This window comes from Schistocerca cancellata, chromosome 5 (genome assembly GCF_023864275.1).
Source record: "Schistocerca cancellata isolate TAMUIC-IGC-003103 chromosome 5, iqSchCanc2.1, whole genome shotgun sequence".
Taxonomy (NCBI): domain Eukaryota; kingdom Metazoa; phylum Arthropoda; class Insecta; order Orthoptera; family Acrididae; genus Schistocerca; species Schistocerca cancellata.
The window spans coordinates 393,905,213-393,932,956 of NC_064630.1; the positions used below are offsets into that span (position 1 = coordinate 393,905,213).

At 41.1% G+C, this 27,744-nt stretch overlaps 1 protein-coding gene across 1 annotated transcript in view; it reads right to left on the reverse strand.

Annotated features, from left to right (window-relative positions):
- The window catches only part of LOC126188561 (E3 ubiquitin-protein ligase MYCBP2-like), a gene marked incomplete at its 5' end in the record, with an annotated part of 354,851 nt that overhangs the window by 141,863 nt on the left and 185,244 nt on the right, over positions 1 to 27,744 (reverse strand). The window contains 6 exons of the mRNA XM_049930160.1: positions 3,934 to 4,067; positions 7,271 to 7,376; positions 14,158 to 14,363; positions 14,474 to 14,623; positions 25,282 to 25,514; positions 25,797 to 25,968. Coding sequence (XP_049786117.1) covers positions 3,934 to 4,067; positions 7,271 to 7,376; positions 14,158 to 14,363; positions 14,474 to 14,623; positions 25,282 to 25,514; positions 25,797 to 25,968 — 1,001 coding nt within the window. The remainder of the gene's footprint in view (positions 1 to 3,933; positions 4,068 to 7,270; positions 7,377 to 14,157; positions 14,364 to 14,473; positions 14,624 to 25,281; positions 25,515 to 25,796; positions 25,969 to 27,744) is intronic.

A 27,744-nucleotide genomic window follows, 5' to 3' on the forward strand; every position in this document is an offset into this window, starting at 1 on the left:
ATGTAAAACTATGAATCATATAACTGTGTAAATGAGAACCGAGAATGTAAGATATGGTTCTGTACAAAATGTAGCAAAGATGATGTTACAAAACTTACGGGAGAGGACTGTAATGACCAAATTATTACTGTGTTATTAGAGGACATACATGTTTTAAAAAATTAAGTGTGTCATTTTCAAGCTGCAGAACATACAGTGTGATAATGAACTACATGGTGAGCACATTGCTACCAACAGATCAAATCTGGTGTCTGCAACAAAGTAGGCTCAAAGTGTTCAGAAATCATGAATAACGGGGGAAAAGTAAACTTTGTGGAAATAAGGTGGACGAAATAATGAAGTTTAATTAACATATTTATAGCCTTTAATTAGTTATCAGTGTGTTGTGTAGTAATATGGAAAAACTTGGAAAGGAAATAAGTAAACAAGAGTCTTAAATTCTTCTTCTCAAAATAAAACAACTCTCACGAGTAACTGGCATGAAGTATTATACAAAAATAGATCTTCAAATGCAAGAACAGTGCCATAGTGCATGAACAACAATCAATTTGGGTCCAAAATCCAATTTAAAGTTTTCTTCACAATCAAAGTAAATGGACTGGAAAACAAAAACAAACCTTTAAATCAATCATGTCCACAGAAAAATGAAATAAGGTCTATAATAAGCAGTAATAAATGCAAATATTTGGTAAAAAACTGTGCAAACCAATCAGTATGTGTTATAATGGATCAAATGAGAAAAATACTGTTAATACAAACACACAAACAGAAATAAACAAATACAATATTCTGTTTTTAATGGGCAAACAGTAAAAAATTCGCAAGAATTTTTGACGACCATGATGAAATTGTCATGGAACATGCATTGTAAAACCAAGTTCAAACACAAGAAATATTATAAATATTAATCTTGACAGCAAAATGTTAAGCAAAAATGACTATATTGAGGATATGGTGTGTATAGAAGATTCAAATGATGAGGCAAAAAATGGTGCACATAACTGCCTCTTATATCTAAAAATATGATGAAGCAAAACATGATGCACATAACTGCCTCTCATATCTAAAAATATTTCTAGGATATTCAATAAAATCTTCTTGGTTTACAAGCCACATCATTTCAAATAAAACACTTGAGCTTTCAACAGTCATCTTCACCATCATCATTAGGAGTTGGAATCACTGACTGCCAGGGTTAGCAAGGTGTACTGCTTATACAGATGTAATGGCAGCTCTTTGGGACCTTCCAGGGAAGGCCAGAGTGGCATACGCATGGAAGACAAGTTAGGCAGCTCCTAGTGGCTCTGTCCCACCACGACACCAGTGATATCACATGGCGTGAGCTGCGGGCCTCACGTTTGAAACTACCACTCCTGCATCCCTGCAAGCATCAAGCCTATGCTTTTGCTTTCAATCACTGTCCAAGTCCAAAGCCCACCCCCATGCCCTACTAAGTGTGTACCCCTGGCCTCTCTAAAAATTATTGTTGTTTATTCTAGTTTTGGTTGCTTCGTTGACAACAGAATCCCAGTATGATGTTGTCTGAGCCAAAGCTCTTATTTCTTCAAATTGTATTGCGCCCATTTTCTGGCCAACTTCTCAAGTTCCCTTTGTTTGGTATGACGTGAGCGCTCTACACAACGCCCAGCAATAGTGCAAATGGTCTGACCCACATAAATACTACCACATTCACAGGGGACATCACACATACCAGGAATTCAAAGACCTGTTGTTTTTAACAGGACGTAACACATCACTTGTCTTGGAGGCGGACTGGAACACTGGTCCCAGTCCATGGCTCTTCAGCCCCTGCCCTATCTCATTAGTAGTTACGCCACAGTATAGAAGGAATTCAGCTGGCTTGGCCTTTTCCACCAATTCAAGAGGTGTATGTCATCGGCGGCACTTGAAAGCTCTAGCAATTTCTCCTTTGTTGTAACCATTTTATTTGAATATGCACTTCAAGTGGTCAAGTGGTAGGATGGAGCAGGGGGAGGGATAGGAGAGTATGGGGGAGGGGGGGGGAGTAAAGTGCTCTCTGGTGGAGTGCATAGGGACTAGATTGTGTCAGACAAGGCTGCCAGGGGCAACGTCAATAGACTATGGAGGACAGAAGAGGGAGGGGATGAGGAGCAGAAAAGGAGCTGGGCAAAGAAGGGGAAAAAGACCGGTGGGTGCACTGGTAGAGAGTGGCATACAAAAAGGGTGAGGGGACATGAATTGGGAGGAGGTGTGAGCCAGAGGGTGCAGAAACTGTCGGATGGAGGGAGTGGGGAGAGTAGGTTACCATAGGTTGAGGCCAGGACAATTACGGGAATGGAGAATGTATTGTAAGGATAACATTCATCTGCATAGCTTATAAAAGCTGGTGATGGGGAGGAGGAATCAGATGTTATGAAATTACCCCAGCATCAACCCAATCCCTCCCCTCCACCTAACAGTTTCTGCCCCCCTCCCTTCCACTCGCCCCTGCCCTACACCTCTTCCCACTTCACGTCCCCTCACCCTCATTGTGCCAACACTCACCAGCCCTTTTTCCCTTCTCTGTCTCTCTTCTTTTCCACTACCCATTTCACCTCCCCCCCACCCCCCCCCCCCCCACCTCCCACACCAACAGCATTTCGACACTGCAGCCTTGTCCTACCGCTATCTAGTCCCTAAACACTTTGCCAGATAGTACTCTTCTCTCCCCACGCCCATACCCTGCTATCCCTCCCTCTTCCCCACCCCATTGTGGATTGCTGCTTTTGGTCAACATGACAGTTGCATTCACGGCTGGAGACAGCAGTCTTGTATGCGAGAGGTGTGCTTGCTTATGTGAATGTGCTTTCTTTTCTACAGAGAGCTTTGGCCAAAAGACAAATGTGTAACTGTCCTTTTGTTGTGTCTGTCTGCAGCTCAACATGTCATCTTCATGGTAAGCAGCAATCTATTCTTTTCATAATATTATTGCAAGCCTAGATATCAATCGAAGCACAATCCTTTGCTTAATAAATATATAGATTTTTCTGCATTGGTGTTTGTTTGTTTGGGGGAGGGAACCAAACAGCAAGGTCATCAGTCCCATCGGATTATTGAAGGATGGGGAAAGAAGTCAGCTGTGCCCTTTCAAAGGAACCATCCTGGCATTTGCCTGAACCAATTTAGCGAAATCAAGGAAAACCTAAACCAGGATGGCCAGACGCAGGTTTGAACCATCACCCTCCCAAATGTGGGTCCAGTGTGCTAACCACTGCGCCACCTTGCTCGGTTGCAACATAAAACTCATTGATTCATTCATTCATCCACACATGTTGTTTGGTAAACCCCACACTATTCAGAGACTAATGTGTTTAGAATTAAGCAAGATTTAGAGAAGAGTAATACTGGAACAAAGATGACTGAAAGAAGCTGGAAGAATTATATGTGAAAATGCCATCGGGTAACGTAACAGGTATGTTTGCATAAACAGAGTGGACAATGTGTACTAAGGTCACCAACTAAAACTTTCCTCCCTCCAACCACCCAAAAACCCAAAAAATAGGCAAGAGAATATCTATGAGAAGAGGAAATGAGGAACTGCAGCTGGATAGCCAATGCAAAACTTCAGAGAAAGAAAGCTAGAAAATCATAGAGCGGTGAGTGGAAAAAGAGAGAAATGTTTTGAGGGTAGAGTAACAGTTGGAGAGGAAACAAGGGGGGGGGGCACACAAAAGAAAGGTGACTGACCTGGTAAATGTAAGTTTTCTATAACTTATTTGACTGATGTTTCATTTTAGACATGATTATTTTTAAACGAAATCTACAGTTTTCAATACCTCTTCAATACAGTAATACCTCCTGCAAGCTATATTACAGTATGCTATTCTACATTTGTTTGCTTGTTTACAAAAAAGCAATAAAAGAAAACTACTGTTATTAAAGAAGATACCTGGGATATCTTTTGTGACTCACCTGTCTTCATCACCCGATTCCCAAAATGTTTCAGTTGAACTATCTGTCAAGCTTCCAACCATTGCTTGTCGACTTGATGCTTTGATTTCTATATTAGGAGTCAAGTCCTTCAATGTTTCAACACAGCTTGTAATCTGAAATCATGATAGAAGATTGTGAGCAGAAAACTGGCAATATTGCTCTCCTTTGAAAAACAGAGATGAATGTATTGGCCACAATATGAAATCAAAACAGGATTTGCACAGAAACTAAACAGGCTTCAGCCTTGCACAAAAATGTATAAATTAGTCAAGTATGAAAGTTTCCAATGCTCTACCAAAATACACAAAAAATCTAGCTGTTCGCACACAAATTCAAGAGAAAATGGAAAGAATATCTAGTGTAAAAATAGTTTTAATCAATTAGAGATCTTCTTAACATAAATTTGCTTGTGGGTATATAGTTTTCTTGTACACTTACTCCTTCCATACCCTACCAACTCCACTGCTATTGGAATCAACAGAACTCATGATAAAATAAATAGATACAAATTGTGATAACTTATGGTGTAAATATGATTCTGGAAAGTTTTGGTTGAATTCAAATACTGTAGGAGTCAAGGTAACAACTCACTGAACAGTAGAGGCACTGAGTCATCAAAAGGCACATAAACGAGACTGAAAACTTTGTGAGCTTTCTGCCAAACCCTTTTTCGAATTAGAATATGTGTACAGAAACCTGTACAGTTACACTGTGGTGGCTGAATACATTCTGCTGTGACTGCAGTCCTGCAGCTTGTCTGGGGTGAGGTGTTGAGTCAGGTGGAGTGTGTGATGGGAAGAAGGAGCTGGGGAGAGGGAGATACTGGAGGAAGGGTGACTGATGCCTGGGAGGAAGGCAGCAAATGAACGGGATAGCAATGTGACATGGACACTGGCACCAGTGTGTTCACGCAATGAACAATGACTGTGACATGTGGGCGAGTCATCCTCCTGTAAGACTCAGGTGTGAGACCTACTCAAAACAGCCACCCAGTGCATACTGCTCCGGTCTGCCACAGGCTTGTCCTATTCCATCATAGGAACATAGGAAGGACCACCTGGGAAAGCAGTTATGTCTGGTAAAACTATGTGGGCATGACCATCAATCAGCTGTACCCGTGAAGGAATGACCACCAACAAATTTTGGCCAAGAGCAAAGTTCACCACACAAAGGTGGAACACACAACTGGGTATGAGTGCTTGATTTCAATGACTGCTTCACAAAGCTGCATGTCTAAACTACTACAGCTGGTGCCCTTGTTGCACTCCTATCCTGAGCACCTGCTGCCTCTCTCTCCCACATGCATATCCTGTGCTCCTGCTACTATCTCCTAGCCGCCAGTCACCCTCCTCCAACCCTCCTTCCCGCTCTCCAACTTCTTTCTCCCCTTATCCACTCCATCCGACATACTGCCGAGTTGAGCTGCAGAACTGCAGTTCCAAGACATTGTATTCAGCTGGTACAATGTAGCCATACAGGTATGTGTGTATGAATATTTTTGTTCATGTATGTTTACTCTATCTCAAAACAAATTATTCTCAAAGCTAGCAAAATTTTCAGTTTTGTTTACGTGCCTTTCAATGACTCAGCACCTCTCCTATCTAGTGAATTGTTACCTTACTCTAAATTATTTTCAACTTATGATCTACTGTCAGTGAGGAAAAGGAATGAGAGTACCATCTGAAAGAGCTGATCATAAAGCAACCACACCCATAAGTTAAGGAAACTTTGAGATTCATGAAAATCTGTTACATCATGGTAACACTGTAGAGACTAAACTGTAATAGGACAGTACAGATACATGTGATACATGCAGTACATCAGTATGAGACCATTAGTGTTCCTGCAACATTCTGTGATCACGAATACAGTACTATGTCCTACATGTTTTGAGTGTGTAGCACATCTTATCCCAGTTCTAGGGAAGCAGAATGGCAAGACAAACAAACAGAGATGACATTGCAGATGGCCAGATCATTTGCAGATTAGATATTGTCAACAGTCAGTAAAAAAGAGGTAGGGTGTTAAATGTTACCTGTAATGTTATTTCACAGCTGTGAAGATAATTTCAAGTGGAGAGAAGACATTATATTGTTGTACAGGCAAGGTCCATTATATGCTGTCAGACTGCATACTGTCAACTTTAAGAGGCTTTACCGTACACATTTCCTTCACACAAAGGCACTATGTTGCTTTGTAACTGCAAGTGGGCCCATAAACAGTGGGACACAGTCCTGTTCTCAGGTAAGCTTCTCTGTTACTCTGGTTTGACACTGGGAGATTTGCAAACTTACCATATTATGTAAAACGACTGATATGGCAGTACTGACCAAGGTGGCACTTGGTTAGCATACTACTTGCATTCACAAGAACAATGGTTTTCTGTGAATTCCCTAAACTGCTTGAGGCAGATTCTAAGATGGTTGTATTGAAAGGGCACGACTAATTCCCTTCACATTTTCCCTAATTTGAGATTGTCCCCCAATCTCTAATGACCTCATTGTCAGTGAGACATTAGACTCTAATTATCCTTCCTCTTTTTGCTTTTTGATGTGCCAGTGCCGGTGTTCTTATCCGGGATGGCTTCATGTTATGACCACATCAGCTACTGAGTTTTCTAGGGGCACTGGGATGGTTACTGTCTACATGAATGGCAATTTGCAGTGGCGTGTACATATTTTTGGGGTGCATGGTTTCCACCTGATGGATGATAATGACTAACCATATATGGTTGGCCTAGTTGCTAAGTACAAGCAACAACTGGATATCTGTTATTTATCTATTTATTTTTTAAAGGTTTGCCACAGTCAATGTATGTGGTTGGTGGCTGGATGTTGTCTACAGTGTCATTTCACAGCTGTGAAGAAAATTTCAGTGTGAGGAAACATTTGATGGCAGTATGAGCAAGATCAACATATACTATGGCCCAGTGTTGAGATTGTTACTAAAAAAAAAAAACACAAACAATTGCTGACTTCTAAAGGACATCTGTTCAGCAATGGGAGGCATTACTGCAAGCCATGTTAGGTGGCCTGATCCACAGAGTACAGAACATCTGTACATACCTTATTGATATATGAGGTAATCACATTGTGTATGACATAGCAGAAGTAAATCACACATGACAAAAGCCACCCATGGCCCAATCCTGTCATGAAGCCACACATCACAACACTGCCAAGGCACTTTTAGTGTACACATTGCTTCATGTTGTGTTGTTTCATGTATTTTGAAAATACCTTAAGTTATGTATGTGCATATGTGACAGAAGTTTGCTTCATTCCTTTGTCTCTGTACAGTTCCTAACAACTGATACCTGTGAATATGTCGACTGGTGACTCTCATGCATGCTCATACTCAGTTCATCTTGTTCTTCTTCCGAACGGGAAAGAATTTTGCTGATATTGCTGAACACATGGCTCCTGTAATAAACAGAGGTAAATATTTCTACAGTGAAACAGTTGGGCAGGCTCAAGAATCAGTTGAACACTGGGCATAGTGTTTATAAATAATGTATAACACAAAACTGTTCTTTTTAAATTTATCCTGATGTAAACAATGCAGCAATTCATGGAAAGGTAAGACAAATATTGGAAAAATCAAATTAGAGCACAAGATTACAATCTAAAGTTTCAAAGTACCTAAAATCTGCTTTACACAGATGTCAAATACTATAATCATTCGTTCCACATATCTGATAGATAATAACATGGCAACAAATGACAAAGAAAGGCAGTGATTCAAATGTCAGTCTTAAAGTAAACATTAAACATATTCATGCACTTCCTTATTGGTGATTTCTTTCCACAACATTAACACAACAACAATTATTGTTATGACAGAAATGAAGAAAGAAACTAATCATTTCCTAGATTAAGAGCTATCCCATTATTCTGTCAGAGTGATCCAATACATTAGCAGAAAATATAAATCACCTTGGTCCAGCTACAAAAATGTAACACTACTGTAGTAAGTCCAGGCCCAGGTAGTTGATTCTACACCATTTAATCTGGCCACCTTAACAGCAGCAACCCTAATAATAGTAACTAATATCTTTAGTTGTAGGAAAGTTTTTGTACATTGTACATACTTCAGGATTAAAGGAGACCACTCACCAAAAAGCAGAAGCACGTATTTGTTGAGAGGTACATACAAAAGAAAGAAATCTTGCGAGCTTTCAGAGTTATCCTTTGACAAGGTAGAGTGAAATATACAAATACACACACACTCACACAAACACTTATAAATGCCTACACCCATACATGGTGCCGATAGAACAGTGCCACTGCTATTTTGCAGCAGATGAACTGCTTATGGTCCCATGTGGGGTTGCTGGTTCCCCATCGGGTGCCTCCCCAGATGGTGGATAAGGGAACATTCTCCAGATATGGAGGGTACCAGGGAAATAAAATACATGAAGTGGACCAAAACGAGCTGGTATGGAGTCCAATGGCTTGGAAGAAAGGCAGAGGAGCCCCCAACCATCAACTGCTGCCCTGCAGTCAGTAGAGGGATCTACAAAGGCTAAGGATGCTCTTCTGAAAATGGAGTCAGCTACCCAGTGAGCTGTAAGGGGCAACCCCCACCCCAAAATGGTTGGATGGGAGATTAACAATATTCCCCTGTAAAAAGCAATTGTTGCGAATGTTAATAATGAATAAGCCAGAGAGACATTCTGATGACAACCCAGCAAACAAAAAAAGGATAAGAGATAAGCTCATTAAGGTTACTATGATAACCCTCTGTGAAACCCGCTATAAAGTAATACTATAGGGTGAAATCTCCAGAGAAGTGGAAGTGAAGAAGGGACTGAGACATGGTAACAACACCTTCTCACTGCTATTCAGCTTCTGCCTAGAAAAAGTCATAAGTCAGACAGAGTTAAACAGAGGAGGAACCATCTTTAAACCAATCACTGCAGTATCTAGCCTTCAAAGACGATGTGGCATTATTCACACAAAACACTGCTGTGTCGGCCAGTGCCTATCAACAACTAAGAAGAGGTACAAGGAAACTTAGCCTGATAGTCAATGTTGAAAAGACCAAATATACTGCAATGACTGACCAATGAAACCTACCAAATCTTAGAACAGCTGACAATGAGTTTGAAAGGGAGAGAGACTTTAAATACTTTGGACCGACTTTACAGGGACAAATGACATCAGCAGCAAGGTGAAAGCTAGAATAGCAGCAGGCAACAGATGCTACATCTACATCTACATTTATACTCCGCAAGCAACCCAACGGTGTGTGGCAGAGGGCACTTTACGTGCCACTGTCATTATCTCCCTTTCCTGTTCCAGTCGCGTATGGTTCGCGGGAAGAACGACTGTCTGAAAGCCTCTGTGCGCGCTCTAATCTCTCTAATTTTACATTCGTGATCTCCTCGGGAGGTATAAGTAGGGGGAAGCAATATATTCGATACCTCATCCAGAAACGCACCCTCTCGAAACCTGGCGAGCAAGCTACACCGCGATGCAGAGCGCCTCTCTTGCAGAGTCTGCCACTTGAGTTTGTTAAACATCTCCGTAACGCTATCACGGTTACCAAATAACCCTGTGACGAAACGCGCCGCTCTTCTTTGGATCTTCTCTATCTCCTCCGTCAACCCGATCTGGTACGGATCCCACACTGATGAGCAATACTCAAGTATAGGTCGAACGAGTGTTTTGTAAGCCACCTCCTTTGTTGATGGACTACATTTTCTAAGGACTCTCCCAATGAATCTCAACCTGGTACCCGCCTTACCAACAATTAATTTTATATGATCATTCCACTTCAAATCGTTCCGCACGCATACTCCCAGATATTTTACAGAAGTAACTGCTACCAGTGTTTGTTCCGCTATCATATAATCATACAATAAAGGATCCTTCTTTCTATGTATTCGCAATACATTACATTTGTCTATGTTAAGGGTCAGTTGCCACTCCCTGCACCAAGTGCCTATCCGCTGCAGATCTTCCTGCATTTCGCTACAATTTTCTAATGCTGCAACTTCTCTGTATACTACAGCATCATCCGCGAAAAGCCGCATGGAACTTCCGACACTATCTACTAGGTCATTTATATATATTGTGAAAAGCAATGGTCCCATAACACTCCCCTGTGGCACGCCAGAGGTTACTTTAACGTCTGTAGATGTCTCTCCATTGAGAACAACATGCTGTGTTCTGTTTGCTAAAAACTCTTCAATCCAGCCACACAGCTGGTCTGATATTCCGTAGGCTCTTACTTTGTTTATCAGACGACAGTGCGGAACTGTATCGAACGCCTTCCGGAAGTCAAGGAAAATGGCATCTACCTGGGAGCCTGTATCTAATATTTTCTGGGTTTCATGAACAAATAATGCGAGTTGGGTTTCACACGATCGCTGTTTCCGGAATCCATGTTGATTCCTACATAGTACATTCTGAGTTTCCAAAAACGACATGATACTCGAGCAAAAGACATGTTCTAAAATTCTACAACAGATCGACGTCAGAGAGATAGGTCTATAGTTTTGCGCATCTGCTCGACGACCCTTCTTGAAGACTGGGACTACCTGTGCTCTTTTCCAATCATTTGGAACCTTCTGTTCCTCTAGAGACTTGCGGTACACGGCTGTTAGAAGGGGGGCAAGTTCTTTCGCGTACTCTGTGTAGAATCGAATTGGTATCCCGTCAGGTCCAGTGGACTTTCCTCTGTTGAGTGATTCCAGTTGCTTTTCTATTCCTTGGACACTTATTTCAATGTCAGCCATTTTTTCGTTGGTGCGAGGATTTAGAGAAGGAACTGCAGTGCGGTCTTCCTCTGTGAAACAGCTTTGGAAAAAGGTGTTTAGTATTTCAGCTTTACGCTTGTCATCCTCTGTTTCAATGCCATCATCATCCCAGAGTGTCTGGACATGATGTTTCGAGCCACTTACTGATTTAACGTAAGACCAGAACTTCCTAGGATTTTCTGTCAAGTCGGTACCTAGTATTTTACTTTCGAATTCACTGAACGCTTCACGCATAGCCCTCCTTACGCTAACTTTGACATCGTTTAGCTTCTGTTTGTCTGAGAGGTTTTGGCTGCGTTTAAACTTGGAGTGAAGCTCTCTTTGCTTTCGCAGTAGTTTCCTAACTTTGTTGTTGTACCACGGTGGGTTTTTCCCGTCCCTCACAGTTTTGCTCGGCACGTACCTGTCTAAAACGCATTTAACGGTTGCCTTGAACTTTTTCCATAAACACTCAACATTGTCAGTGTCGGAACAGAAATTTTCGTTTTGATCTGTTAGGTAGTCTGAAATCTGCCTTCTATTACTCTTGCTAAACAGATAAACCTTCCTCCCTTCCTACTTTGCCACAGTAGCCATGCTTAGGAGCTTGCTTCTATCACAGAAATCTAAAATCCTCATTTACAAAACAATTATAAGACCAGTTGTTATGTATGGTACCAAGATGTGCATCATGACTGCAAATGAGGAAAAGGATCATTAGCACTTGCGAGAGAAAGGCTCTGCGTAAGATATATGGCCCCATATATGACCAAAAAGGTTGGCGCATCCATACGAATGCAGAATCAGAACAACTTGTTGAAGAAATTAAGATTGTCACCACCATCAAAAGGCTGTGGTAGGCAGGACACAGGGTCAGAATGGAGGAAGACAGAACATATAAGAGGATTTTTGCTGACAATGCTGGAGACAGACAACAGAAAGTATGTCCCAGAAAGAGATGGATGGATGAAATTGAAGAAGACATGAAAAAGTTGGGTGTCAGAGGATGGAGATGGAAAACCATGGACCAGAAAGAATGGCAGGATATTGTGATGCAGGCCAAAGCCCTTCAAGGGCTTTAGAGCTGAGGAGTAAGTAAGTGAGTAAATAAGTAAGTAAGAACTGCTTGTGGAGGATGTAGTGTTTGGTGTGGTGGGTAGAGAGAGGCAGGGAGATGGACAAGGGTTGAGTGGCTAGCAGCTAGAAAAAAGGCGGCCAGTTTGCAGCTAGGAATGTGGGACGGAGGGTGACATGTATATGGGTTGGCATGACTGTAGCAGCTGTAGGAAGCAGCTCACACTGAAGGCAATGTGTGGATGTGAATTGGGTAGATGACAGGATGGAGAAAGGAAAGGGAAACTGTTGAGTGGAGAGTGTGGGGACAGTGGGTGAATCCCAAGTAACCCACTGTCCCCGCATCCTTCACCCAACTGTTTCCCCTGCCTCCTTCCTGTTATCCTCACACTATTCACATCCCCACATTGCCTTCAGCATGTGACACTTCCCAATGGCTGCTACAGTTGTACCAACCGTGCATCTCATTCTTATCTGCCAAACTGGCCCGTTCCCTCCAAGCTGCTAACCACCCACCACCAGTCTCTCTCCCTGCCTCCCGCTTCCCTCTCCCTTTATCCACCGCACCTGACACTACCCCCACCACGACCAGTTCACATGCCGCTGAACATGTGTGGCACTGTTACTTTATCCAGCACCATGTAAGGGCACGGGCGTGTGTATGTGTGTGTGTGTGTGTGTGTGTGTGTGTGTGTGTGTGTTTGTGTATTTGACACTAGCTCGTAAAAGGATAACTGTGGAAGCTAGCAATTTTATTTCTTTTGTGTGTGCCTATTGACAACTCTATTTTTTTTCCTTACGTTCATTCCAATTGATCCGTAGTGAGGAGGTCCTCCAGGATGTGGAACATGTCAGAAAAACAACAATACACGACAAATATTTACAACTAAAACAAGTAGCTAAGGTACCATTCCACAGGTCCCAAGTGGAATGATTGTCATTTTTTAATGAACACTAAGAGTCATTTTACAAATACTAATGCACTGAATTTAAAATAAAAAAGTTCTTTATTTATTTATAAGGTAATAAACATGTAATACAACTACTGTAATACTTATTTACAATGAACACATTACTGCACTGAAATGGTGCAGAAGTTAGATTAAACTTATACACACACACACACACACACACACACACACACACACAAATTTTCAATGAACACATTACTGCACTGAAATTGTGCAGAAGTTATGTTGTACTTATATACAAATCAGTTGGTTTTACTAAGAAATTCATCAATGGAGTAGAAGGAGTTGGCCACCAATAAATCCTTTAGGCTTCTCTTAAACTGAATTTCATTGGTTGTTAAGCTTTTTATGGCTGCTGGCAAGTTACTGAAAATGTGTGTTCCTGAATAATGCACACCTTTTTGTACAAGACTAAGTGACTTTAAATCCTTGTGAAGATTATTCTTATTTCTGGTATTGATTCCATGAATTGAGCTGTTGGTTTGAAAAAGTGATATATTTTTAATGACAAATTTCATTAAGGAATAAATATATTGGGAAGCAGTAGTTAGTATCCCTAGTTCCCTAAACAGGCTTCTGCAGGATGTTCTTGAGTCCACACCACATATAACTCTTACTGCACGTTTTTGTGCCCGGAAAACTTTAGCTTGGCTTGATGAATTACCCCAAAAAATAATCTCATATGACATTATGGAATGAAAGTAAGCATAGTATGCCAACTTTTTCATTTTTATATCCCCTATGTCTGACAAAATTCGCATTGCAAACAGAGATTTGTTAAGACGCTTCAGCATTTCTGTGGTGTGCTCCTCCCAGTTGAATTTATTATCAAGCTGTAATCCCAAGAATTTAACACTGTCCACTTCTTCTATCTTCTTGTCATCATATGTTAGACATATACTCTTGGGACACCCCTTACAAGTACTGAACTGCATTTAGTGTGTTTTTTCAAAGTTTAGTGACAAAGAATTGGCTAGGAACCAGTGATTAATGTCCACAAATATTTTATTGGCTGATCTTTCTAAGACTACACTTGATTTGCTATTTATTGCAATGTTTGTATCATCGGCAAACAAAACAAACTTGGCATCTGGTAATGTTACTGATGAAAGGTCATTGATATACACAAGAAAAAGTAAGGGCCCCAAAATGCTTCTGATTTCCAGTAAGTGGTCTTATTCAATCCTGAAGTAATTAATATCTTTTTTCCACTATCAAATACCTAGTTGGAGAGTATCATTATATGGTTTTCAAACTATAACAGGATGTAACTATTATCTATCTCCTACCCTATTTTTTATTATGGTGTGTAAATTTAGACTCAGATGTTGCTTTTATATCAACTGTGTGTATATTTTTAATTTCAAGTTTTATTATCATTAACAGTGTAATAAAGGAAAGGAAATGTTGAAATACCTGTGCAAAAACATGTGATCCGCTGGAGTAAAGCGCAGTCCCCAGCATCGCACAGCCATCTGTTGTAATGCTGAACCCATCGGCAACAGCAGCATGAGATCTGCGATTGTTTGCAGAAGTGTATGAAAAGTAGATGGCAAAGGATGGACAGCTTCACCTGCAATGCTGATGTCACTCAAAGGATGCTCGCACACTCCCCGGAGGTCCTGTACAAAGGGCAAAAACACATTAATTCCGCAACTAACTGCGTTTATAATGTCTGATTTTATTATTTTCTGAATCAAAGGAGCAGGAACTAAGTTGATCAAAGCAATACCGTTTCATCTCTCTTATCAAGACGAATGGCCTCATCCTCCATATCAATCTCCATGTCTGTTGGAACTGGTGTCAGGGCTGCTACAAACCACCAGAGCAGATCGTGCAAACTTGTGGGTTGAGTTACAGTGCGTAGTAACCAGTTGAGTGCCTGTAACAAAGGCAATGGCACACAATGTAATATACAATGTAATCAACTGGCACACAATGTAATATACAATGTAATCAACACATTGCTTATAGTGGATTATTTCATATACAGGGCTATTACAAATGATTGAAGCGATTTCATAAATTCACTGTAGCTCCATTCATTGACATATGGTCACGTCACACTACAGATACATAGAAAAACTCATGAAGTTTTGTTCGGCTGAAGCCGCACTGCAGGTTCCTGCCACCAGAGTGCTCGAGAGCGCAGTGAGACAAAATGGCGACAGGAGCCGAGAAAGCGTATGTCGTGCCTGAAATGCACTCACATCAGTCAGTCATAACAGTGCAACGACACTTCAAGACGAAGTTCAACAAAGATCCACCAACTGCTAACTCCATTCGGCGATGGTATGCACAGTTTAAAGCTTCTGGATGCCTCTGTAAGGGGAAATCAACGGGTCGGCCTGCAGTGAGCGAAGAAATGGTTGAATGCGTGTGGGCAAGTTTCATGCGTAGCCCGCGGAAGTCGACGAATAAAGCAAGCAGGGAGCTAAACGTACCACAGCCGACGGTTTGGAAAATCTTACGGAAAAGGCTAAAGCAGAAGCCTTACCGTTTACAATTGCTACAAGCCCTGACACCCGATGTCAAAGCCAAACGCTTTGAATTTTTGGCGCGGTTGCAACAGCTCATGGAAGAGGATGCGTTCAATGCGAAACTTGTTTTCAGTGATGAAGCAACATTTTTTCTTAATGGTGAAGTGAACAGACACAATGTGCGAATCTGGGCGGTAGAGAATACTCACGCATTCGTGCAGCAAATTCACAATTCACCAAAAGTTAACGTGTTTTGTGCATCCTCACAGTTTAAAGTTTATGGCCCCTTTTTCTTCTGCGAAAAAAATGTTACAGGACACTTGTATCTGGACATGCTGGAAAATTGGCTCATGTCACAACTGGAGACCGACAGTGCTGACTTCATCTTTCAACAGGATGGTGCTCGACAGCACTTCCATCATGATGTTCGGCATTTCTTAAACAGGAGATTGGAAAACCAATGGATCGGTTGTGGTGGAGATCATGATCAGCAATTCATGTCATGGCCTCCACGCTCTCCCGACTTAACCCCATGCGATTTCTTTCTGTGGGGTTATGTGACAGAATCAGTGTTTAAACCTCCTCTACCAAGAAACGTGCCAGAACTGCGAGCTCACATCAACGATGCTTTCGAACTCATTGATGGGGACATGCTGTGCCGAGTGTGGGAGGAACTTGATTATCAGCTTGATGTCTGCCGAATCACTAAAGGGGCACATATCGAACATTTGTGAATGCCTAAAAAAACTTTTTGAGTTTTTGTATGTGTGTGCAAAGCATTGTGAAAATATCTCAAATAATAAAGTTATTGCAGAGCTGTGAAATAGCTTCAATCATTTGTAATAACCCTGTACACAGGGTAAGTGGGATATTTACAGGAAGGGATGTGATATCAGACTACTCTTCTTCAGATACATATGAGATGCAAAACAGCACAGAGCCAAAGTATGGCCATGTCTGATGATCCATGATAGTCTTTTCTGCATCATACAACATTAAGCTTGCACATAAAGTTACATCAAAAGTTGTTGCTGCTTCTCAGACATTGCATCAGATGGTGTCAAAAACTCTGCAGTATTCTGATGTAAAACATGCTCGCCATCTTTAAGCAGTCTTCATACAGGGCAGATTTTCTGACAAAGTATCATCTTGTGTATGTTTCACAGGCAGTGTGAAACTGCTTAGTTCATTAAATCTGTACAATGTGCCTATTTACTAACAGATACCGTATTTACTCGAATCTAAGCCGCACTCGAATCTAAGCCGCACCTGAAATATGAGACTCGAAATAAGGGAAAAAAAAATTCCCAAATCTAAGCCGCACCTGAAATTTGAGACTCGAAATTCATGGGGAGAGAAAAGTTTTAGGCCGCACCTCCAAATCGAAACAAAGTTGGTCCATTGTAATATGAGACACAATTTAGGTCGAATGAATGACGATACAGCTACAGTAGTTTGGTTCGAGTCGAAAGCTTAGCAGTTAAGCTTTACCAGGTAGCCATTGCTATGCGTCAGGCGCTCCGTCCGTATTTATACGGATACCCTTCCTTTTTCACGTGCTTCGTCTGGTTTGAATCGATTGCTTATTTTGCTTTGATCCGATAAGTGCCGTTTTCTATGTTATAGGTGTTTACATCAGTCACTCTAAGCTGAAAATGTTGCATTCTGATAGTGCGTGTTTACGGCATGTCGCTGCTCGCGGCATGGCTTGCTTTTGTGCGCGCTACCGCCGCCTACAATTAAAAAAAGAGAGGAATCGTCGCATTACCGAAACAATGGCAAGAGACTGCTATTTGTTGTTACTTACACTGCTGCTTTCTTTGATAATGATCAACAAGAACCAAATAATAGACTGCATATGATAGAACATGTTCTGAACGAGAGTTTGGCGAAAATTTTTCTCCGTTTGAAAATCTTTGCGGCCGCTTCTTTAGTACATCAAATTCTGCACAAAAATTAGTCATCTTAGATTTAAAAATCTAGTCAGTTGCCGTGCTTCATTTCTGACTGTATCACTATTAGGCATAAGAGTAATACGAATATAAACATGACACGATACGTATATTCTTCCGCGTTTGCTGTTGTCTCACTCTAGTTTCGTAGTTTATTTGGCAGACAGGATTTAAATGAGATAGAAGCAAACACGAAAGAATACATGGCAAAATGTTTATATTCATATTATTCTTGTGGTGAAGAGAATACTGCATGTGATTCACATTTCATCAGGTTCCTATTAGCAACCATCTCTTCTCACAGGTAGGAAAAAATTCAGAACGTAGAGTTGGCCATATTGACAAAAATCCCAGTATTACCAGTCGGATTTTCGTAGTACATTGAAATTCGAAGATGAACAATAAGGAATTTGTATTTACTTCGTTGGATAATGTATGAAAATGCAGTGGTCGAAACTCGGCCGGAGAAAAATGCTCGTCTTCCAATTTTTTTATTTTTTTTATTTTATTTACTGATGCAGAGGTTTTGGCGCCAGTATTTATCTTTGTGCCTACAAAGGATGCCTGTGTAGCGCTACATATATTCGACGGCAGAAGTTAGTTGTGGCGGCACCTATCAACATTTTTCAGAACTTCCGCTTGCTTTGCACTCGATTCTAAGCCGCAGGCGGTTTTTTGGATTACAAAAACCGGAAAAAAAGTGCGGCTTAGATTCGAGTAAATACGGTATGTGAAATGTGGGTTCAGCTGAGAACATAAATTAGAAGTTGTGTCTTTGTCAGTTTGGTGCAGAATGTCACATATAAACTGGGGTAGCATGTTCAATTCTCTGGCATCATTTACTTTTGAATATGTAAACATGAATTCTTTCAGGATACTTTACAGACACTGTGGCTTCTGTAGTACTATCTGAGAAGGACACGTGTATCTGGACATGCTGGAAAATTGGCTCATGTCACAACTGGAGACCGACAGCGCTGACTTCATCTTTCAACAGGATGGTGCTCCACCGCACTTCCATCATGATGTTCGGCATTTCTTAAACAGGAGATTGGAAAACCGATGGATCGGTTGTGGTGGAGATCATGATCAGCAATTCATGTCATGGCCTCCACGCTCTCCCGACTTAACCCCATGCGATTTCTTTCTGTGGGGTTATGTGACAGAATCAGTGTTTAAACCTCCTCTACCAAGAAACGTGCCAGAACTGCGAGCTCACATGAACGATGCTTTCGAACTCATTGATGGGGACATGCTGTGCCGAGTGTGGGAGGAACTTGATTATCAGCTTGATGTCTGCCTGGACTTTCATGGGCTTTGGATGAATGCTATACATACATTCTCTAATTGTCTGTCAGAGACACATTTGTAATCCCTCCCTCTCCTTTTCAGAACACTACCAAGGGTCAGAAATTGTCTGTCCAGTGTCATTGTGATTCCTTTTTATTTCAACAGATTACTCCCATGTATTAAGAATGATTATTTTTCAAGTTGACTTCAGTTTTTCACAGAACAACAACAATATTCATTAGAGGGACAACAAAATAATCTTAATGAAAATCTGAAGTACGTAGGTTGCTGGGGAGTACTCATATACAAAAATGTGAGATTTTTAAAAACACAAGGTACATTTAATCATAAAAATTGCAAGTGGTATTCAATAAGTAATGCAACATTTTTTTAAGCTGTTTGGCTTTATTCCGGATTCAAATACACCACAGTATTCTCCACTTTTTTGGCTACAAAACCCTATTTTCCAACGTAATCTCGGTGCAATGTGACAGTTTTATGCCATCTTACTGGGAGGGCCTGTATGCCCGCACGGTACCATACTACTGGTCGAGAGCAGAGCCAATGTCTTTCTGCATCAATAAGCTCCCCATCACCCATGTACTGCTTCCTGTAGAGTGCATCCTTCATCCATTACTGGGCCAAATGGACGGAAGTCGGAAGGTACAAGATCCAGGCTGTAGGGTGGATGATGAAGAAAAGTCCAATCAAGTTTTGTGAGCTCCTCTCAGGTGCACAGACCTTGCATTATCCTGGAGAATGAGAAGTTCATTTTCAGTTTTGTGGTGACAAACAAACTGAAGTTGTTTCTTCAATTCCTAAGAGTAGCACAACACACTTCAGAGTCGATCGCTGCACCACATGGGAGGACATCGAAAAAGAATAACCTCTTCAGGGTCCCAGAAGACCATCACTATCGACTTTACCAGTTGAGGGTGGGGCTTGAACTTTTTCCTCAGAGGAAGATTTGGTGTAGTGCCACTCCTTGAATTACCATTTTGCTTCCAGTTCAAAGTAATGAACCCATGTTTCATTGTCTGCGACGATTTTCCACAAAAATTGTCTCCATCAGCCTTGTAATGCACACGCAGCTCTGCACAGATGGTCCTTTGTTGCTATTTGTGGTCTTATGTTAGGCGGTGAGGAACCCAGTGAGCATATACCTTTGAGTGCCCCAACTGGTGGATGAGTGTGTCAGCACTGTCAATGGAGACATCCAGTTGAGTAGCAAAATGTTTGATTGGGACCCACCAATCATCTGCACTTTCCAGCGTTGCAAGTCACAAATGTGTGTAGCGAGCTGACACACAGGAGATTGGACAGGTTCGTATAACCTCGTTGTGATGATGACAGGTGCCTCGCCTAATTATTCGCTGTGCTTTGTTCACTGTCAGGTCTCCATAGACATTTTGCAACCACATTTGAATATCTGTGATGCTCTGGTTCTCTGCCCAAAGAAACTCAATGACAGCTCTCTGCCTGGAATGGACTACTATTAAAGATCCCATTTTGAAGACTATGTATAGCACTGTACCTATCGGAACTTCATGAAACTATAAGGACTGAAATGGAAATATTCTGCGACATCAAACAACAAATTCTGCACTTCCTCAACTGAAATTGGCTGAAACAAAAAAATGTATTTCATTACTTATTGAACACCCCTTGTGCAAGTGACTTCTCTCATATCTCTGCTTACCCAAACATTACAACTGTTTCTAAAAACACAGTCCTATAATGTCTTTGTCTCCGTTTAAATTCTTTCTTTTTCTTATTTTAATCACTGATAAACAGATACGGTCATTTAGATTTTTACACCTACTGACTATAATGTAAGTAGCAAATTACTTTGCAATTAAGAAGACAAGAAGATCAAATTCAAGCTGTATTTGGCATGTATATCAAATACTGCATATATTGCGTGTGACTTGCTAGCGCAGCCAGTGTCAAAAGCCTGCGGTTCAATCTCTAGACAGTCCCAAATATTTTCTATGAAAATAATTGATTTTCAATTTTTGAAAATATAATGTCAATGGATAGATAAAAAATCTAATCACCAACTAGTGGCAGGAGAACACACATATATGAAGGTTAAGGAAACTTGCAAGCTTTCGGTATCTGTGACTCCTTCTTCTGGCACCAGGTTTGAAAAACAAGTTAGAGGGATGAAGAAAATGGACTGTCAATGGTTAGGAAATTGGGAGAGTTTGGTAAAGTCATCCAGAACCCCAGATTATGGGAGATTTACCGGACAGCATGAGAAAGAAAGACTGATTGCCGAGGTCTGCATTGCACGAGATTTGAAAACCTGAGGGCTTCAAGGTAGAAGATAGGATAATGAGCAAAACGCAGATTATTAACAAGGCATTGTGCAATAGTTAATAAAAGTGGAAAGCTAAGGACACAGTATGTGGTAGAAGTGGAGAGGCAGAGAAAAATAGACAAGTCAGAAAATAGAATATATAGAAGAGTAAAGGGACATGAAGAAACAAATAGTTACTGAGAAGAAATGCTGAGACGGAAAAATTAACATCAGTTAAGACCAAGTGATTGGTGAGAACCAAGGACATGTTGTAACACCAGTTCCCATCTGCATAATTCTAAGAAACCGCTTTTGGGTGAAAATCCGAATGGCACATGCGGTGAAACAGGCACTGAGGCCATGACTGTCAAGGTGTAGAGCACACTCTGCAACAGGATGTTGTGTGTTGCCAGAGAACACCCCCTGTCTGTGTCCGTTCATCATGACTGATAACTTGGTGGTAGTCACATCAATGATGAGGGCAGAACAGTCTCCACGTAACAGCTGGTATGTGACAAATGTCAGTTCACACATGGCTCTCCCTTTGATAATGTATGTATGTCTGTCTTGCTAGTCACTGGGCTGGTATAGTTAGTGTTAAGAAGATGCATAGGGCAAGTCTTACATTGGAGAGGGGTGGGGGTTGGGGGTGGGGAGAATCAAAATGAACTTCATTCAGGAAATGATTTTAGAAATCCATAGCATTGTCGAAGTAGTTAATTAATACACTACTAGCCATTAAAATTGCTACACCAAGAAGAAAGGCAGATGATAAACGGAGATGATAAACGGATATTCATTGGGCAAATATATTATACTAGAGCTGAAGTCTGATTACATTTTCACGCAGTTTGGGTGCATAGATCCTCAGAAATCAGTACCCAGAACAACCATCTCTGGCCGTAATAATGGATGCAACCATCATGATGTTGTAAACAGAACCTGGATTCATCCGAAAAAATGATGTTTTGCCATTTGTGCAGCCAGGTTCTTTGTTGAGTACACCATCGCAGCCGCTCCAGACTGTGATGCAGCATAAAGGGTAACCGCAGCCATGGTCTCCGAACTGATAGTCCATGCTGCTGCAAACGTCATCGAACTGTTCGTGCAGATGGTTGTTGTCTTGCAAACATCCCCATCTGTTGACTCAGGGATCGAGATGTGACTGCATGATCCGCTAGAGCCATGCGGATAAGATGCCTATTATCTCGAATGCTAGTGATATGAGGCCACTGGAATCCAGCACGGCATTCCGTATTACCCTCCTGAACCCACCGATTCCATATTCTGGTAACAGTCATTGGATCTCGACCAACGCGAGCAGCAATGTCGCGATACGATAATCCGCAATCGCGATAGGCTACAATCCGACCTTTATCAAAATTGGAAACATGATGGTACGCATTTCTCCTCTTCACACGAGGCATCACAACGTTTCACCAGGCAACGCCGGTCAACTGCTGTTTGTGTATGAGAAATCAGTTGGAAACTTTCCTCATGTCAGAACGTTGTAGGTGTCACCACCGGCACCAAACTTGTGTGAATGCTCTGAAAAGCTAATCATTTGCATATCACAGCATCTTCTTCCTGTCAGTTAAAGTTCACGTCTGTAGCAAGTCATCTTCGTGGTGTAGCAATTTTAATGGCCAGTAGTGTACGTTCAAGACCAGGGTAATACCAAGTAACAAGAAGTGTGGTCCCAAGTTGGTTTTTGGAAGGATCAGCTGTACCAGGATTGGATGAGACCGTCCCAGGAAAACTGCTTTTGAACTAGGCTAGTGTGGTAATTATATCCAGTAAAGGCTGATGTGAGAACGGTGGTGCATTTCTGTAATGAGTCTGCATGTGAACAAATACATCTGCCTCAAATGCCAAGACAGTAAGGGAGGGAAAGTTAAAATGTAAGTAAGTTGTTCGTTAGTATGTTTAATGTGAACAGAAGTGTGTAGCTGACATTCAGTGTGAATGAGGTCAGCGACAATGAAAGTGACGTGGGATTTGGTATAGGCCCATGTAAACTTTGATTGGGAGGATGAATTTAGAGATTCTAACAATTTTACCAGCTGTCTGACACCTCTATGTACAACATCTGCCATTAAGATCCCATCTCTCTGATACAAACTGACCTACAGTCCCTCCTTAAAAATCTTGGCCCCTCCAAATGGCAAACATGTCAATCTGCAGAACTTCTTACTCCACTCAAACCATGCACCCCAACCTGTTACCTTCTTCCTAAGATCCACAATCCCAACCAAATAAGCCATCCCATAGTTGTTGGCTTCAAAGCACCCACTGAATGTATATCTGCCTTAGTTGATCAATATCTGTAATCTGTAGAACAAAGACTTCCCTCCTATATTAAAGATACCAATGATTACCTGAATTGCCTGAAATCTGTGCCTAGTGACTGCCGATGGCACCTCTGTCTATAACAACCAGTGCCCACCGGATTCCAAGCCTATGATGTCCTTCCTGCTCACCTTAATCAACTTTATACTTACCAACAACTACTTCAACTTTGACGTATAAACGAATCATCAGCATGGCTGTGGGAACCAGGGTGGCTCCTTCCCATGCCAACTTTTTCATGGGTCACTTGGAGGGGTTTTTCTTAGAATATCTAAGCCTTCAGCTCTAGGTTTGGTTTAAATACACTTATGAAACCTTTGCCTTATGGACTCAGATGAGGCTGACCTATTAAAATTTTTGGAACCTCTAAATATATTACCGCCATTAAATTTCACATGTTCCTAATCTGAATCACATGCCATTTTCCTTGATGTTGATCTCATCCTCAATGAGGGTCAGCTACACACTCCTGTTCACATTAAACCTACCAACAAACAGCAGCACTAACATTTTGACAGTTGCAATCCTTCCCATGTCAAACGTTCCCTCCCACCCAGCCTTGGCCCGAGATAAACAAATTTGTTCACATGCAGACTACTTACAGAATACACTACCACCCTCACATCAGCCTTCACTGGACACAATAATCCCACCAGCCTAGTTCAAAAGTAGATTGTCCAGGTCATTACATCTCCTCCTGGAATGACTGATGCCTCCAAAACTGACTTATGAATACACCTCTTGCACACAGTATTATCCTCGTCTTGAATGAATTAATCAGCTACTTTGACAAGGCTATAACTTAATCATCCCCTGAATGAGGTTAATTCTACCTGACATCCGACATTTTGCCCACAGCGCCTAGAATAGCTTTTCGTCACTCCTCCCCCCCCCCCCCCCCCCCATGCTCCTTCTGCACCCATTGCCCTAACCTATGGCTCCTACTCCAGTGATTTAGTCACTTTAAGACTTGCCCTATGCTCCCTCCTGCCCCCACCTATACCAGGTCTGTAACTGGCAAAACATGCATTATTGAAGTGAGAGCCACCTTTGAAATGACATGTCACATACCACCTCTTATGCAAACACTTTTTGGTCTTTTACACTGGTATGGCTGCCAGCAGGTTATTAGCCAGGATGAACTGACATAGGCAGAAGGTGTACATTGGCAACAAACAATATCCTGTTGCTGAGCATGTTCTACAACATGACCTTGGTGCCTATTTCACCATAGGTGACATCTGGATTTTTCCCCCACATATGACCTTCTAAGAACTCTGCAGGGGGAACTGGCATTACAACATGTCCTTCATTCTCACTACCAACCTTGCCTTAGTTTACACTAATTTCTTCAGTCTCTGCATTTCTTCTCAGCAACCTTCTTCACTCTCTTTTAGTTTTCTACATATTTTATTTTCTGACCTGTCTGTTTTTCCCTGCCAACGCCTCCCCCCCCCCCCCCCCCCCTGCACCTGACACATACTATGCACTTAACTTTCTGCTCTTATTTACTAATGACCGATGTTTTGTTAGTAATCTTTGTCTTGCTTATTACTGTATCTCTAACCTCTAAGCTCTCAAATTTTCACATCTCATGTGGTGCATTCCCCAGCAATTAGTCTTTCGTTCTCATCCTGTCTATGTCTCCCCTGACCCAGGTTCTGGGCAGCTTTTCCAAACTCTCCCCATTCCTCAACATTGCTAGTCCATTTTCTTCATCCCTCTTCCTTCCCCTTTAACCCTTCTGCCAGAAGAAGGAGCCATTGGCTCCAAAAGCTTGCAAATTTTCTTAATTTTGATATGTTTTGTGTTCTGCTGCTACTGCTAAATAGCTAGGATATTTTCTGTCACTTCTTTCATCTCTGAAAATGATTTCTTAACATAAAAAGTGCCAGGCTGCACTGTGGTTTGGAGCATGAATTAGAATGTATGTCCCCTTTAACTGGCTCAATAAAGCAGTTCAAAGGTCAGAGGAAGGCGAGAGGGATACCATCTGTCATAGGATCATGCCTACTGAAACACTGCGATGTTAAAACCAAATGTCAAAGGCAGTTTGTGTTGTGTTGTATTAAATATTACACCTTTGAACCCAACTGTTGAGAAAAGGCACATTTATGGAAAAAATAAATATAATTTCACTGGATATGGTCTTTCTAGCTTTACTTGCCTGCATTGCATAGACTCTGCAAGTAGCTTTACGTAAAGCTTGCCTCATTGCAAGCTGCATATAATCGAGATTATGCTGCTGAAACAGGAACATCATGATTGGACGGTTCAGAAGATCAAGGCTACCTTTTGCTTGTTCTGTTTTGGTCAGTGACACAATTGCTGACTGATCTATACTAGGAACTAACTTTTGTAGTGCTGCCGAGGGATAACATAATAATGAGGAACCACCATCTGAAAGCAACAACCACAAATATGTTAGTATAAACATTATGCAAAGTAAATGTATTATATTCATTAATCAAGATTAAAAATTAGCATTACATAACTGAAATAACTTGCCACTTTATTTTTTCAGATGAGTAATGAAATGTTAACACTTAATTTTATTTTCATACAAAAATACTTGGTGTAGTTTTTTTTCCATGAGGCTCTGAGAAAGCCTGTCAAGAATAGTATTCATAATTAAAAATGTAATTGGTGATATAAATATGTTCTGAAACATTGAAAACTCACCACTAATCATTTCACCACTACTGTTGTTACGTTTCCGCATCATAATTATGCGACCATCCCCTTCTCGTCTGCTCCACGGTGCTCCATTTGTACCCATAGATATAGAGCGATGGAATGTTCGATTTCTGCTACTTTCACTCTCATTATCACTAAGAGGACCTTCTGAAACAGGCTGTCATTCACACAGGAATTATTATGACAGATAATCAGTCCAAACAATAAATAAGAAAGGTTGTATTAAAGCTACAATCATGAGTAAAGATAGCTGAAAAAATTATAGGAACCCATAAAGGGATGTTTATTCTTATAATATTGATCACAAGCATGAAAACAACAATTTTAACCATTCTCAAATCAAATTCATGTGCAAGACATACTTTCCTTCACTGTATTTCAATACTTCTATATTTTACATCTTTCTTATCAAGCCCGGGCCTTTGATCCCAGAACCTGATGCAATTACTTTGATGATCTCATGTTTGTTCAGCTATATCTGGAATACTGGGTAAATCCACATTTGTGAAAACAGCCACAAAGAAGAGAATCATTTCATTGTAATATTGCGCTAATAGTCCTTACTTACATGTACGAAATATACAACAAACTCTATGTATTATATTTCAGAGCTCTCCCTCCCCCTCTTTTCCTTACTTGCCAGTGAACAAGTTGTCTAGTGAGGGTTCTCTTTTGTTTACCACTGCAAACATTTTATCATTTCTATTTTGAATTTTTGATAAACTAAGAAGTTACCAACAACTGATACAGATCTTTGTCTCCCATGAAATTGATGACAGACACATTCATCTCACCCTGGGGTCTGAGAAACCAACCACTCTTTTCCAGCCATCCTCAACCTATCTATCTTTTCTACTTGCAGAAGGAACTAATAATTCCAAAATCCAGACATAGATTCAGGGATGCTGTAGATGTAGGTATATTATACATAATAATTCTCTACATGTTGCTAATTATTTAGCAGTGGGTTGATATTTTAGATGGTAATTAATAAACACTTGCTGGAACAGAAACAAACAGAGTAAGGCTGACAAACAGATAAATTTAACACTTTGGTGACAAAGCCCGAGTGTGGCTCGGGCCACAGCACCGAGCTCAATGACCCATGCCTGAGTGTACCTCAGGATGCAATGTTTCATGTCGTGCAAGCCTCCTGTTGCTCGAAAATGACTCGTTTCATGTGAGAACATTGTACAGACATCTGGCTGGCTGTCCCTGCTCTCTGTTGTCAGGTTCTAGAATTACTTGGAAAGAAGCATTAGCCAGCTTTAGTGCTGCCATCGCACCTGACTGAGCCCTTGCGTTCTTACATTGTCATCTCATTCGCATGCGGTTTCATTCGGTTTTATCACTATCTGTGATCCCACTACAAACATGTTATGTTCACTGAGTAATCAAGAAATTTTAGAGGCACTGGAAGACAAACTGATTGATCCTGGATCAGAGGCAGAAATATGTGAGTGGGAACAGTCCGAAGAAGATTCAAATTCAGGTAAGCTACAGAGCGATATGAATCTGATGACGAATATGCTGCTGTTCAAATAACTTCCAAGTGACAATGTTCTTTCTTCTGCTGTAAAACTGTCTTCCGCACCACCACAGGAAATGCAGCGGTCTTCACAAACGAAATCAACAGATACGGGTTTAGGTTGGAGATTCAAGGACCTACAGCATCCTTTGCCACAGTTTTCTGTCATAACTGGAGTAAGAGCTGCAGTTGATGAAAGATCCACTCCACCTGATGTGTTTTCTATTTTCTTTCCACATTCTATGATGAAACACATAAAATCATAAATGAACAGGTATGCAAAGTGTGTTTATGATAAACTGAAGGCAGGCTCCAAACTAAAGCCACACAGTGTTTGACATTTGTGGGTTCAAGTGAAGCTACATGAAATATATTGGCTTTTTTGCCATAATTATTCATAAGTCC